Here is a 15,514-nt window from a genome sequence, read left to right as displayed (position 1 = left end):
TTGCTTGCCAAAGACGAAAAAGCAATTAGTGCACACACCAACCAACTGGTTCGAGAATTCGTAAATGATTTCGTTTTCATTTTCCGCAACAAAAGTGGTCTACGTCTGTTGCATGGGAGGTAAAGCCGTAAAGCTAACTCTATATAAGACCAAGGCAAACTTCAGATTATGGTACATCCTTCACGATCACATAATTAAGCAATTACGTTTAACACTCTAAAACATCTCTCGTTGGCTATATTATATATCCTGAAAAGCTCACTCATGGCAAGTATTTCTACTGTCTCGGTTCTTGATAGAAGGTAAGGAATTGTAACTTCACCTCATTTTTTTCACACATACTTTGACACTTTAGTATATTTTAAGAAAATATCTATAATTATAACTTTAACACATTCATACTAAAAATAAATAAACTAATATTTGTTACATACACATTTCTTTTTTAGTATGAGTAGCTTAACAAATTTTATCTAATGCATTCATACTAAAATAAAGGATTATATACGTTAACAAATACCAATTGTCTTAGATAAAATTATAGAACTGTGACAGCTGTCTTCTTGCTAACCTAACATGTCATACCCAAATATTTATAAGGCTTGAAGGGAAAGTGGCTCTTATCAGTGGTGGTGCTAGCGGTATAGGTGAGGCCACTGCAAGACTCTTCTCTAAGCATGGAGCACACGTTGTGATAGCTGATATTCAAGACGATTTGGGTCTCTCTCTTTGCAAACACTTGGAATCCGCTTCCTATGTCCATTGCGATGTCACAAACGAAAACGACGTTCAAAACGCCGTTAACACAGCGATTTCCAAGTATGGCAATCTAGATATCATGTTTAATAATGCTGGCATAATTGATGAGATAAAAACAAGCATACTTGACAACAGCAAGTTTGATTTTGAGAGAGTGATAAGTGTGAACTTGGTTGGTCCTTTTCTGGGAACAAAGCACGCTGCTAGGGTTATGATTCCTGCTAAAAGGGGAAGCATAATTAACACTGCTAGTGTTGCTGGAACCTTTAGTGGAGGGGCTTCACATGCCTACACAAGTTCAAAGCACGCACTAATTGGACTGATGAAAAACACTGCGGTGGAGCTTGGACAGTTTGGTATTAGGGTAAATTGCTTGTCCCCTTATGTGGTTGCCACACCATTGACTAAGAAATGTTTCAATCTTGATGAAGACCGAAATGGTGAGATTTATTCCAACCTAAAAGGTGTTCATCTTGTGCCAAACGATGTGGCCGAAGCTGCTCTATATTTGGCAGGTGATGAGTCAAAGTATGTTAGTGGTCACAATCTTGTGTTAGATGGAGGGTTCACCAATCTAAATGTAGGATTTTCTGTGTTTGGGCAGTCTGAGTAAAAAATGTCTTTTAATAATTATAGTGTTGGTGTTTTGATGACTGTGTTTAGAGGGCACTGCAGTTCCGAAACTTTATCTGCCAGCGTATGTGAAGAAAAGCAATATAGGGTATTATAAGCCTCATTCCACGTACACTAGCCGTTTTTGTATTTGTATGTAAAAATTGGATGAAATTGGTTTCATATATATGCCTTCCTCCACCCACACGTCAATATATAATCACGCTACTACCTTTTTTATGAATAAAATCGTCTAAAATATTCTAAAGATTTAAAACAAACAACAAATTCTTAAAAGAAATTAAATTATTTTTTTCTAATTAAACTAAAGATATTAAACATATTCTCAATAGGTGATGGAATTATTTATAATAGGCCATCTATATAAGTGTTGAATTTCCGATATATTATCACCCTCTTTTCTTGAAATTTAAGTATTTTACGGTGTGTCGTTTTTCATCGTGGAGTATGTATATAATCCAAATAATTGTAGCTGAACACGCGAGATAAAGACTTAGATTAACCTATCACAGCCAGAAAATTTGTTCGATAATTTTAACTGAGGTTTTTTCTTCTTCCAGAATTATGTTTTATAATTTTATCATGATGGAGAGAATAAATGAATTGGACATGGAAGTAAATTTTTGGCTTATTCTTAATTAAAAAAATGGCATTTAAAAAATAATTATGATATATGCATGGCGAATATATATGTGATCAAGCTTTGAAAATGATTTTATTACGCAAGAGGACAAACTGAGGTTTCAGGATATTTTCCCTATTACCTTGCGAGACCAAGGTTATATTTGATCAAATTGACTTATAAAAACTTATAAATAAGTTAAAAGATCGAGTTAAAAAATTAAAACTAGCTAAGAACTTATAAGTTAATTGATAAAAGTATTTAATAAAATTAATTGATAAATATCAAATGACATATTCAAAAGTGTATAGGTTTGGTTAATAAAAAAAGAAATTTTGTTTTTATGAATTGAGTTGATAAAATAAAAATCATGTAAAAAAGAATTAAGTAATATAATTTTAGAAGAATAATTTAACAATAACTATAAAGTTAATATAATTTAAAGAATTTTTAATAAGGAATGATACAGTGATTGACAATATGTAAAAACATAAAATTATATAGAGTGAATTGAATTAAAGAATAAAATGAAATTTTAAAAAAATAAAGATAAAATTGAGAATAATTAAATAAATTTAATAACTTATAGTTAACTTATTTTTTATAAACTATTTCAAATCACTCATCAAAATAAACTATCTAAAATAATTTATAAAAAAATAAACTATTAAAATAAACTCATATTTCAAACAAATTTATTTTAATCAAATAAGTTTATAAATTAGTCAGAAAAACTTATAAACTCGTCAAATTTTTTACCAAACATAATAGAGTACGAGTCACTTACATTTATCCTTTCTGGCTACAGATGGAGCATGACATCTTCTTGTTATTCTTGGAAAAATAACCCACGGAGGCATTACTTAGACAAAGATAATCATGCACTTCTCATATTTCTTCTTGCTTGCCAAAGACCAAAAAGCAATTAGTGCACAAACCAACCAACCGGTTGAGAATTCGTAAATGATTTTGTTGAGAGATCATAGTATATCATAATACCGTTTGCTAGAAAGTACAAAACCAATATGTATAAGAGAAATTTTAACACGGCTTGCAAACTCTGTTTCTTATCTCAAAAGTGAGAAACTACAACCAGGTGGCTATCTTGTGTTGAATTACGTAACACTTTATAATTGCTTTTTGTAGGGTCCATCACGTTTTGTAGTATGCTCTGGGGTATAAACCGTTGGACACACTTGCAAAATAAATAAAAAATGTTTGATAAACACTTATATGCTATCCTATACTTAGAGATAAAGAGAGCTAGAAAGAAAAAAACAATATAGGTACACTATCTTTGGGTTGGATCGGAATCCGAACCTTATAATTTAGTCTTTGCATATCTTCATTACTACAATAAAGTGTTTTAACGAGGCAAATTTACGGAGGAGGGATGGTTTTAGAAACTATTTACTCAATAGGGTCTAATTTATAAGAAATTACGGGGGGGGGGGGGGGGTTTGTTTTCTACGTGGGTGCCACCATTGACACTGGCGGGAAGCTTGAACCGCCAGTGGCAATGGCGGGATAGGGGCTGACTAGGAGAGAGGGGGAGGGGTGCCGCCAGCAGCAATGGCGGGATGGGAGAGAGAGAGGTCCCGCCCTTGGAGCTGGCGGGACAGGTGAGAGAAGCAGGCGGTACCGCCACTGTTGGTTGCGGGACAGGGGGAGAGAGAGGCTTGTGGGTTACGTGAATGAATGAAGGCTTGGTCTGCACCTTTTTCTGAAAAGCCTGCACACCTATGTTCACGTGAATGAAGGCTTGGTCTGCACCTTGCAAGCAATAGGTTTCAGGTTCTGAAAAGGCTGCATATATAGCATCTTAACGTTAAAAAAAATTTGAACGTTGGGGGTGGGGTTTAAGTTTTGGGCTATAAAAAAAATGTTGAAGTCATTATTCTTTACGTTTACGTTTACACAGCTTCCTTAGTTTGCTTTCTCTTTCTTTCTTCTTCTGGAGTTTGAGAGATTATTGTGTTTGTGTTCTTCTGTGCATTCATCTTTCAAGTGTGCTTCAAGTGTGCTTCAAGTGCCCTTAAATTTCTGGTATGTATTTTCAAAGTAAATATGCTAATATATATTATAAGTTTAAGTTAGTTAGTATTATAAGTTAGTTAGTATGTAAATAGTAGGTTAGTTATTATTAACAAAAGTTCTAAGTTTAAATTAGTTTGTATGAGTAGCTATTGTGTTATTATTTTTTACTTATTAATAAATATTCCAATATTAGGTTAGTTAGTATGAAAATATTATTTGGTTAGTTAGAATTAAAATTTTATTTAGTTATTCTTATTGTATATATTGTTAGATGTTATTTGGTTATTGTGTATAATATTTTAGTATTAGTAGTAATTGTTATTTGGTTAGTTAGAATTAAAATTTTATTTAGTTATTGTTATTGTATATATTGTTAGATGTTATTTGATTATTGTATATAATATTTTAGTATTATTAGTAGTAATTACAGCATAGCATAGAATATTATTATTAATTTTTTTTATCAAAGAATGAGAATTTTATTATGAATTCTAGAAATATCTGTAAAATAAAATATATTCTAACTCAAGAAATATAAAATTTTCTAAAATAATTATTCTTTCTTATCAACTTGTTTCAATTATTTTTGTAAATTTATTTTATTTGTGTACTACATATATAATTAATTGTATTCTTAATTATTCGTAGAATTAAAATATATGATGCAGGGGTTGACAAACTAATTATTCTTATGAGTTTTAAATAAGAAATTATTTTATAACTTAATCTCTAGTAAAAAAAATTGTATGAGTAAGTATAATTGAAAATAATATTATATACTTGTTTAGTTAGTATAAAAATATTACGTGTATATATATTTAGTTGTTGTGTATACTCTTAAATTTTATACATGTGATATTAGCTTTGTAGTATTAGGTATATATTTAGACGGATGATAGTTTAGTCTAATAAATATATATACATGGATGATACTTTAGGATCAAATAAGTAATATTAGATTTTTTAGTATTAGGCACAAGTTAATATTATCTTTAGGTATATATTTATAAATTTTAGACACACCTAAATTTTTAGTTTTTGTAATATTAAATATTTGACACTTAAATAAATAATTGTAATATTAGACACTTGACACACGTAAATCTATCTTTTTAGTATTATAATTTTGTATTTTAAATAAATGAGATCATAATTTAATATTATTTGAGTTAATTATTGTTTAGTTAGAATGATATATATATTATTTGTTAGTTTTAATTTGTACGTTATTATTATTTGTTTTAGAAAATTTAAGTGATTAAATATATGATACATTGTACATTATTATTATTATTTTTGTATATATATTATTGAAAAGATTTTTTGCATTTCAATATTTGTTTGTATTATAAATAATTTGTTAGTCTATATTTTATTCAATTATTTATTTGTTAATTGTAGAAAAAAAATTACTAATAAATTAAAGTTTTCTTCACATATATTTTAATTTATGTATAGAATATATTAAAAATTGCCGAGTTTGATTTTTTACAAATTTATTGTTATATATTTAAAGTTTACTAATAAATTAAAGTTTTCTTCACATGTATTATATTTTATTTTGCAGCAGCAATGGCATCTTCATCATCATCTTCATCACACATTAACATTAAATCTGGCCCCATCGATACTGATGTATTATGGATGCAACCTAAGCATGTTTCAGAACATGTTTAGAATGAGGAAGAAGAAAGGAAATTGCATATCAGACGAGCTGTCCCCACGTATCAAGGGGAAGAACAAATTCCAGAACAAATTTTTCCTTTTCTTCAACAATCTGGTTTCGGGTGGATTATCAAGATGGGTTTCTTAAAAATAAATGCCTCACTAATTAGTGCTCTGATAGAAAGATGGAGGCTGGAAACACATACGTTTCACATGAGATGCGGAGAGTGTACTATCACTCTACAAGACGTCTCTGTGTTGTTAGGTATAAGTGTGGATGGTTTACCATTAATCGGTCCAACAAATCTTGATTGAGCTGATTTATGTGAGGAATTATTGGGAGTCATACCACAAGAAGGTGAAATTAAAGGTAGTGTAGTTAAATTAAGTTGGCTGGCTCACCATTTTGATCAAATTAATAATGACGACGACGAAGAACAAGTACGAAGGTTTGCCCGTGCATGGATACTGAGATTTATTGGAGGTGTCTTGTTCGTTGACAAAACCAGTAACAGAGTTTCGGTAAGGTACCTTCAATTTTTATGTGACTTTGAAGAATGTGGCAGATATGCATGGGGAGCTGCCGTACTTAGTTTTCTATACAGAGAGATGTGCAGTGCCACCGATTATAAAACTAAATCAATCGGAGGTATGTGCATCTTACTACAATTGTGGGCATGGGAACGATGTCCCACCTTGGCTCCAAAGAGGACTCCTTCCCACATAGAAAATACACCACTAGGGCACATGTCAGTCATTTTTAACAGCGTCTTTCATTTTAATAGAATAAATGGTTTTAGGGTATATTAAATTTTATTCTTTGTAGGTGGCTGCGACGTGGAAACCAACATATCGGCAATGATGATGTGAAAGTTTTTTGTCGCAAGTTCGATATTATGAAACGTCATGAGGTAAGAACCATGCTATTGTATTTGTAAAATAAAAAATTATATGTCTTATTTTACTACAATGTTCACAACTATGTTGTTATATGCAGTTTGTGTGGGAGCCTTACCCATCAACCGTTATGTCATTCTTGCCTCCCGTTTGTTTAGTCGGAAGTCTTGCGTGGTATGCGGTGGTGCCACTAATTTGTTTCCAAGTTATTGAGTGACACCAACCGGACAGAGTCTTGAGACAATTTGGGATGCAACAACCAGTTCCAGAGTCTCCTTCACAACCCCTAAACATTCATGGCATAACATTAAAGGGGAAACATGACGAAAATTGGGGGCAATTGTTCGCCCCAATGATTCAGCAGTGGAATAATCGGCATGCATTTAGGGTCGACGCTTATCCCCGACAAGAAGGCCTATTGAGTTTTAACTCGGACTACATGGTCTGGTATAGGCGAAAGACAAAGATGTTTGTTGACCCAGAAAATGCAAAGACGACTACATTGGTATTTTTTAATTTTTTTTCAAATTTTAAGTTGAACTTTTATTTAATGATGGCCATTAATTTTGTTACCGTTACAAATGCAGGGTGAAGTTGCAGAGGCATTACAATACATGGTGTCTCCTCAAGGGAGGAAAACATGCACATTTGATGATCTCGTGCCTTATGTGGAAAAAATTACAATTTTATCCGAAGAGCAAGAGAGAGTCACTGAGCCAGTGTCACATGGTCCCGCATCAGAGCGTCAATTTCCCGCACAACAGTTTCACATGCTTCAGTCAAGTATTGAAACTCAGGGGATAGACAGAAGAAGGGACACTGTTGAAGCAGAAGAATATTCCCAACAAATGGCGGAGCGTGGCCATGGAATGTATTACACGCCACAAACATTTGCTGAGTATCCGACACAGATGTATCAGTATCCTTTTCAGGGTCATGACACTGATACTTCTGCAACCCAGCATTCGTTCGGTGGTTTTGCGGAAACACAAGCTCAATTTTCATGGCCCACAATGACCCCTTCACAGCAATATCATGGGCCAATTCCAACACCTAATGCCCCGTTAGGAACACAATGGAATGTACCGGGACAAATACCTAATACAGGTGACTTATTCGGTGTTGATTTGCGTAACGCATTTTCTGCGGAGGCTGACGAAGAAGAAGCGGGGAGGCATCGGGGCAGAAGAAATCCTGATCGCCAAGCACGAAGATGGGATCGACCATGTGGCACATCCTCACGACATCACGGACACCAAAATGAATGATTTGCATGTCTCTGTTGATTAAGGCTTTGTTGTATATTTGTAATTTGACATTCATGGCGTAATGTATGATATTCAGTTTATTAAGGCTTACTTATGGATAGAATTTATGTCGCGTATCAAACTATAATAATCAATGAACCCTAAACCAAATAACAAAGGTAGCCAAAGGGAAAAAACTAGTGTTTCTAAGTAACGATGAATTTCAATGTGAACTAAACCCTAACCCATAAAACATAAAAAGTATCCCATAACCCTTAAATATGAAACACTAACCCTAACCTATAAAATATAACCACTTAGCCCTCAATTGTTCCGAACTAAACCCTAATCCTAAAATAAAAACCTAACCCTAACCCCTAAACATTAGCCCTAAGTAAAAAATGTTCAGCACTAAACCCTAACCAAAAAATAAAAATAACATAAACCTCACCCATAAAAATTAGTCCAAAACCCTGCTATTTTCATAACTAAACCCTAACCCTAAAATAAAATAACTAAGCCTAACCCTATAAAATAAAAACTAAACCCTAACAATAAAATAAAAAACCTAACCCTAACCCCATAAACATTAGTCATAACCCTAAAATGTTCAGAACTAAACCCTAACCCTAAAATAAAAAACCTAACCCAAACCCCTAAAAATTAGTCCTAGCTCTAAAATTTTCATAACTAAACCCTAACCCTAAAATAAAAAAAACCTAAGCCTAACCCTATAAAATAAGAATTAAACCCTTACCCTTAAAAAAAGTTATTTTATTTCAACTTCTAAATGTAATTGTATTTCCCTAAAAAATAAGAACTAAACCCTAACCCTTCAAATAAATAACTTTGCCCTAACCCTAAAAATGTTCAAAAGTAAACCCTCACCATAAAAAAAACCTAACCCTAACCCCTAAAAAATTAGTCCTAACTCTCTAACTCTGAGATTTTGACAACTAAACCCTAACCCTAAAAACAATAAACCCTAAACCCTAACCCGTAAAAATTAGTCCTAACTCTAAGATTTTCATAACTAAACCCTCACCCTAAAATAAAAAACCTAACCCTAACCCCTAAAAAATAGTCCTAACTCTATAACTCTGAGATTTTGACAACTAAACCCTAACCCTAAAAACAATAAACCCTAAACCCTAACCCATAAAAATTAGTCCTAACTCTAAGATTTTCATAACTAAACCCTCACCCTAAAATAAAAAACCTAACCCTAACCCCTAAAAAATTAGTCCTAACTCTATAACTCTGAGATTTTGACAACTAAACCCTAACCCTAAAAACAATAAACCCTAAACCCTAACCCGTAAAAATTAGTCCTAACTCTAAGATTTTCATAACTAAACCCTCACCCTAAAATAAAAAACCTAACCCTAACCCCTAAAAAATTAGTCCTAACTCTATAACTCTGAGATTTTGACAACTAAACCCTAACCCTACAAACAATAAACCCTAAACCCTAACCCGTAAAAATTAGTCCTAACTCTAAGATTTTCATAACTAAACCCTCACCCTAAAATAAAAAACCTAACCCTAACCCCTAAAAAATTAGTCCTAACTCTATAACTCTGAGATTTTGACAACTAAACCCTAACCCTACAAACAATAAACCCTAAACCCTAACCCGTAAAAATTAGTCCTAACTCTAAGATTTTCATAACTAAACCCTCACCCTAAAATAAAAAACCTAACCCTAACCCCTAAAAATTAGTCCTAGCTCTAAAATTTTCATAACTAAACCCTAACCCTAAAATAAAAAAAAAACTAAGCCTAACCCTATAAAATAAGAACTAAACCCCTTACCCTTAAAACAAAGTAATTTTATTTCAACTTCTAAATGTAATTTTATTTCATTAGAAGTACACATTCAAAAAAAAGTTATTTTATTTCAACTTCTAAATGTAATTGTATTTCCCTAAAAAATAAGAATTAAACCCTTAACCAAATAACAAAGGTAGCCAAAGGGAAAAAACTAATGTTTCTAAGTAACGATGAATTTCAATGTGAACTAAACCCTAACCCCTAAAACATAAAAAGTATCCCATAACCCTTAAAGATGAAACAATAACCCTAACCTATAAAATATAAGCACTTAGCCCTTAACTGTTCCGAAATAAACCCTAATCCTAAAATAAAAACCTACCCTAACCCCTAAAAATTAGCCCTAACCCAAAAATGTTCAGCACTAAACCCTAACCCAAAAAAAACCTAAACCTCACCCATAAAAATTAGTCCTAAACCCTGAAATTTTCATAACTAAACCCTAACCCTAAAATAAAATAACTAAGCCTAACCCTATAAAAAAACTAAACCCTAGCCCTAAAATAAAAAACCTAACCCTAACCCCCTAAACATTAGTCATAACCCTAAAATGTTCATAACTAACCCCTAACACTAAAATAACAAACCTAACCCTAACCCCCTAAACATTAGTCATAACCCTAAAATGTTCATAACTAACCCCTAGCCCTAAAATAAAAAACCTAAACCTAACCCCTAAAAATTAGTCCTAGCTCAAAAATTTTCATAACTAAACCCTACCCCTAAAATAAAAAAACTAAGCCTAACCCTAAAAAATAAGAACTAAACCCTTACCCTTAAAAAAAAGAAATTGTATTTCAACTTCTAAATGTAATTGTATTTCCCTAAAAAATAAGAACTAAACCCTTACCCTTAAAAAAAAGAAATTTTATTTCAACTTCTAAATGTAATTGTATTTCCCTAAAATAAAAAACTAAACCCTAACCGTTATACATGAGTTAGCCCTAACCACTAAAATAAATAAAAAAGTAACCCTAAAACCTAACATAAAAAGAACTTAACATGAACCCCTAAACAATAAGCACTAAACCCTAAAATAAAAAAAAAGAACTGAACCCTAACCCCTAAAATATAAGAACTAAACCCTAACGCTTAAACCAAAAAACTAACCCTATCCATAAAATATTAGAACTAAACCCTAACCCCTAACAAATAAGAAGTAACCCCTAACCCCTAAAAAAATAAGAAGTAACCCTAACCCTTCAAATTCAAAAACATAACCCTAGACCTAAACTAAAAAAAATTAGCCCTAACCCATAACATATAAGAAGTAACCCCTAACCCCTAAAAATAAATAAGAACTAACCCTAACCCTTCAATTTTAAAAAACTTAGCCGTAATCCCATAGTTCTAAACACTAAAACCTAAGGCTTAGACCCTAAACACTAAACCAAAATACTTAGACACTAAACCATAATGACTAAGTCCATAGTTTGTCATTGTAGATAGTTAAAAAAACTAAGGTAGACAAAATACTTACACACTAACGTTTCTAACTAACGATCAACACCAATGTCACTCAACCTCGATTGATCCACTCCATTTATTTCAACTTCTAAATGTAATTTTATTTCATTAGAAGCACACATTCAACAAAAAGTAACTGACGATTTCATTGAAGACCAACAAGTAAATACATTGAACAAAACCTAAAGCAATACAAGATCGTCATGTAACATACATAAATCAATTAAATGAATTACTCCCACGGTCAGATTGCATTGGACATCGACGCCTATTGTGCCCTTCAGCTCCACATCTACTACATTTTTGTCGGTGGTCAGATGGTTCGACCCAATCCATCTCATTCCTTATCCTTGTTGATTTTGGCCGACCTTTCGCACGAATTGTAGTTGGGTCAGGGATTAGTGTCCATGCCTCATCAGAAGGAGGAATTGCCGCTTCATTCCCAAGAGGCCACCACTGTGCGGAGTATGCTTTTAAGATGTGTTCATTGGTGTAAACAACATCTATATATTGGTAGTAGTTCATGCTCACGTAACCACAAGCTGCAATAATGTGTGAACATGGATAGTGAAGCGCAGAATACCTTCCGCATTGACAATAATGGCCATTCAAGTTAACTGCCCATTTTTGTCCGCCACGTTGCGTGATAGGATTGAAGGTCTCCTCTACTTCAAACCTTGTCGAGTGGATATCGTACACACGAACGATGTGCGAACAAGCTTGTTCTTGATTTTTCCTAAGTTCTGTAACAAGCTTAGAACAATAAACTTGGCCTTCTCTTAATTGTCTTTGGGCTTGGCGACCACGATCAACAAAGTACTTTCGGCACCTACTATATGTTGACTTGACCAACGCTGTTATTGGAATGCTGCGACAATCTTTCAACACCTTATTGACACATTCTGATAGGTTGGTTGTCATGTGACCATATCGTCGTCCAGATGTATCGTAAGCCATGCTCCATTTTTCCTTTGAAATGCGATCAATCCATCTTGCTATGGCTGGACTCAGTTGACGAAATTTTTCTAAGTTTTGATCAAACACATGCTTGCAAGGAGTGTACGCTGCATCAAATTTGTTATCATCAAAAGTTGTATGTAGACATCAAACTCAAATTAAATTAATGTATAAAATCAACCTTACCCAATTTCTTGAACATCTCTTTTTGTTTCGCGTTGTTGAATTTGCGATTGAAATTGCTGGCTATGTGTCGGACGCAGTACACATGATAACCGTGGGGAGGTTGCCAACCAAGATGTTCGTTAGCGACAGCAGACTTTATACTCGCGTGACGATCAGATATTAGACAAATTCCATTCTTATCTGTGACGTGTTCACGCAAGTGGGCCAAAAACCATGACCATGCTGTTAGCGTCTCGCCTTCGACCACGGCGAATGCTAGAGGAAGAACACCACCATTTCCATCTTGCGATGTGGCCATTAACAGGGTCCCACGGTATTTGCCGTATAAATGTGTGCTGTCAACTTGTATGATTGGCTTACAGTACTTAAAAGCCTCTTTGCATTGACCAAATGTCCAAAATACTCGATGAAACTGACGATGTTCGCGACTTACCCTATTACCAACAATAAAATCGTCATGTAGTATTTGAAAGTAAGAGCCAGGAGAATGATTTTGCATGTGTGTTAGCCATGACGAGAGTTTCGCATACGACTCTTCCCAATCGCCATGTTCAATTGCAATCGCCTTTTGTTTGGCCATCCATGCTTTTCTGTATGAAACCTTATAGGAAAATTCACTATTTATCCTTTCTTGAATCAAAGAAATTTTTATTGATGGATCTTCTCTGATCATGCCTGTAATTCAAATACTAAAATAAAATTACAAATTAAAATAACAAATAACACAAAAGTAGGATAATATGAACATAAAAAACGTACCTATTACGCAAGTCGCAATTAAATTTGAATCAAGCTTCTCATGGTCTTGTGTCATAGTCATATTTAGACATGTGTGCGGTCCACCCCATTGTGTCACTTTCCATGCATCAGTTTTTTTGGATAAAATTGCCCTCATATAAAAAGGGCAAGGAGACTCTTCGGTGTTGTTGAGACAACAAACGATATATTTGTGTGATTTCGTTTCAACAACCTTAAAAGTTTGATGCACCTTCATCACATATTGTTTCAGTGCATTTTTTACTGCATCTTTACTGTCAAAATCCATGCCAACATACAATTCTTGTCCAACATTAAAAGTCGTTGGCATGTCCAGACCACAAATGTCCTCCTCGTCCGGATGACTCCAATTGATATTATTATAATGCATAGCATCATTCCAAAATGGATTTTGAATTTGTGGTACACCTAATAATTTAAAAAAAAAAATCATGTCAACAAACTACTCCTATTTAGTTACCATTAAATACAATTCTCATAAAAAGATAGATGTATTCAACTAATTTTGTATTTCACAAACATTTACCTTCGGTTGGGTGAACAATTGAAACTGGTTCAACGATGTCAGTGACTTCATCGTCTGTATCAGATATTCCATCATCACTATCATCTTCATTGAAAGACTCTTCAACGTATGAGTTAGATGCAAGGTAATCGTCATCATCATCATCTTCATCATCATGTAAATTACTTATATTTCTTGGCAGTTCCGATTCATGATGAGATACATTACGTCCACATGACGTAACAGAATTTGCAGCATGAAACATCGAACCACCAGCAACATCCTTTTCTACGTACAATTCTAGAACTGACATTTGTTGTTGTTGTTGAAAACTTTCGATCATAGTTTCAACATCTTCGTCATCACAAATTTGCAATGCAACATATTTTCCTGAAACTAAAAATCTACAACTTATAGTAGAAATAATTTCATTATTTTCTAACTTTACCTTATCTCCAATTTTTTTTTCAAAGCATTGAAACTAATTCCGCGTTTAATCTGAATGGCCTTTTTACTGCCTTCAAATATTACACCATCATTGTCTTCATATACTCTTCCATTGAAATACAACACTGTAATAATTGAATTCATGATATACCTACATCATCAAAATTAATAATAATTAATCATAACAATAGGAGTTTTAAAATAAATAATTACTCATACTAATTTTATAATAAAAATTCTAATTAAAAAAATTAATTCACTTAAACTTTGCCTTCAAATATTAGTCTAACAAATAAAATCATTACTTCAATTAAATATCAAATATTTATTTGCTTCCTCTATTAAACTTAAACTTCACATTCATACTTTATTCTAAAAAAAAGTACTCTAATTAAATAATTTATGAAAAATTCCTACTTCAAAAAAATTCCAAACAAACACAAAATGGAAGGGTTATAAATGAAAGGATTACACTTAAAAAAATTTCAGACGGAACATGGCCAACACGCCTAGGCGCCCCCATATTTGTATCTTCCAAGTCGTTTTTCAGTACTAATTAACGAGAACAACTTACTTAACTCAAATGACATATATTCGGTAATGAAGGATATATCATATATATATACATATGACAAAATTAGTAGGAAAGTATACTATCTATATATAGGAATGGAGGACACAGACAAATAAGGCATAATTTTTCCTCCATCTCTACTTAATAGTCTCAATGGTTAATTAATTAAATTACATGCGCGAATATGTAAGGCAAAAAATACTCGGTGAACAACTAATTTGAAACTTAGTGAGACAACAAGATAAAAGAAATATATACAATCCAACTAAACTTCTTTTATGATTACTAAAAATCAATAAATTACTAATAAATATAGTAACAAAAAATTGTTATTCCCATGTTAGTAAATTTAAATGACGGGACTTTTAAAATTGGTAATATTTTTCTTATTGTTTTTATAATTAAAATTAAAATTTCTTTTTGTTAACTTATACTAAATTTTATTACAAGTAAAATAAAACTTCGTACTCAGAACAAACAACAAAATACTTAAGAAATAGCATGTAATTATTTTTTGTCTTAAATTAAATTATATGTCAAATAATAATTCAGACGCAAAAACCATTAACAAAAAGGCTTACAAATAATTACTACTAATATTTTTAATATTTAAAATGTAATTTACAAAATTAATACACTTAAAGTTGAGCTTCAAATTTCATTCTAACCATAATATTTGCTACTTCAAAATAAAAAATTTGTACATCATAAATAAACAAAATGAAAGAAAACTTTAATTAAATAAATATAAAACATCCTTACTTACTATAGAATCAAACTTCAAAACTCTTTCTTCCTCTTTCACAATACTCTGGTCTCAAATTTATGCAAGTGTGCAGAGTGTGATTGAAATTTGCTCTATTTAAAGAATTTTTTTAGCAAAGAGCTACGTACGCAAATTTATACAC

At 32.5% G+C, this 15,514-nt stretch overlaps 2 protein-coding genes across 2 annotated transcripts; both read left to right on the top strand.

Moving 5' to 3' along the window:
• Positions 1 to 1,558, top strand: LOC114374942 (secoisolariciresinol dehydrogenase-like). The gene is made up of 2 exons (XM_028332669.1): positions 1 to 302; positions 601 to 1,558. Exons 1-2 carry the CDS (start codon positions 265 to 267, stop codon positions 1,370 to 1,372), a joined length of 810 nt encoding a protein of 269 aa, XP_028188470.1. The 5' UTR covers positions 1 to 264; the 3' UTR covers positions 1,373 to 1,558.
• A 4,478-nt stretch (positions 1,559 to 6,036) lies between these two features.
• LOC114375877 (serine/threonine-protein phosphatase 7 long form homolog) lies at positions 6,037 to 7,965 on the top strand. The gene is made up of 3 exons (XM_028333742.1): positions 6,037 to 6,465; positions 6,543 to 6,627; positions 6,714 to 7,965. The coding sequence occupies exons 1-3, from the start codon at positions 6,326 to 6,328 to the stop codon at positions 6,828 to 6,830; spliced, it is 342 nt and encodes a 113-aa protein (XP_028189543.1). The 5' UTR covers positions 6,037 to 6,325; the 3' UTR covers positions 6,831 to 7,965.
• The last annotated feature ends 7,549 nt before the right edge of the window (positions 7,966 to 15,514 follow it).

Source organism: Glycine soja, chromosome 11, assembly GCF_004193775.1.
Source record: "Glycine soja cultivar W05 chromosome 11, ASM419377v2, whole genome shotgun sequence".
Classification (NCBI taxonomy): Eukaryota; Viridiplantae; Streptophyta; class Magnoliopsida; order Fabales; family Fabaceae; genus Glycine; species Glycine soja.
The sequence above is the reverse complement of the archived record's forward strand: the minus strand, read 5'-3'. Positions and strand labels throughout refer to the sequence as shown.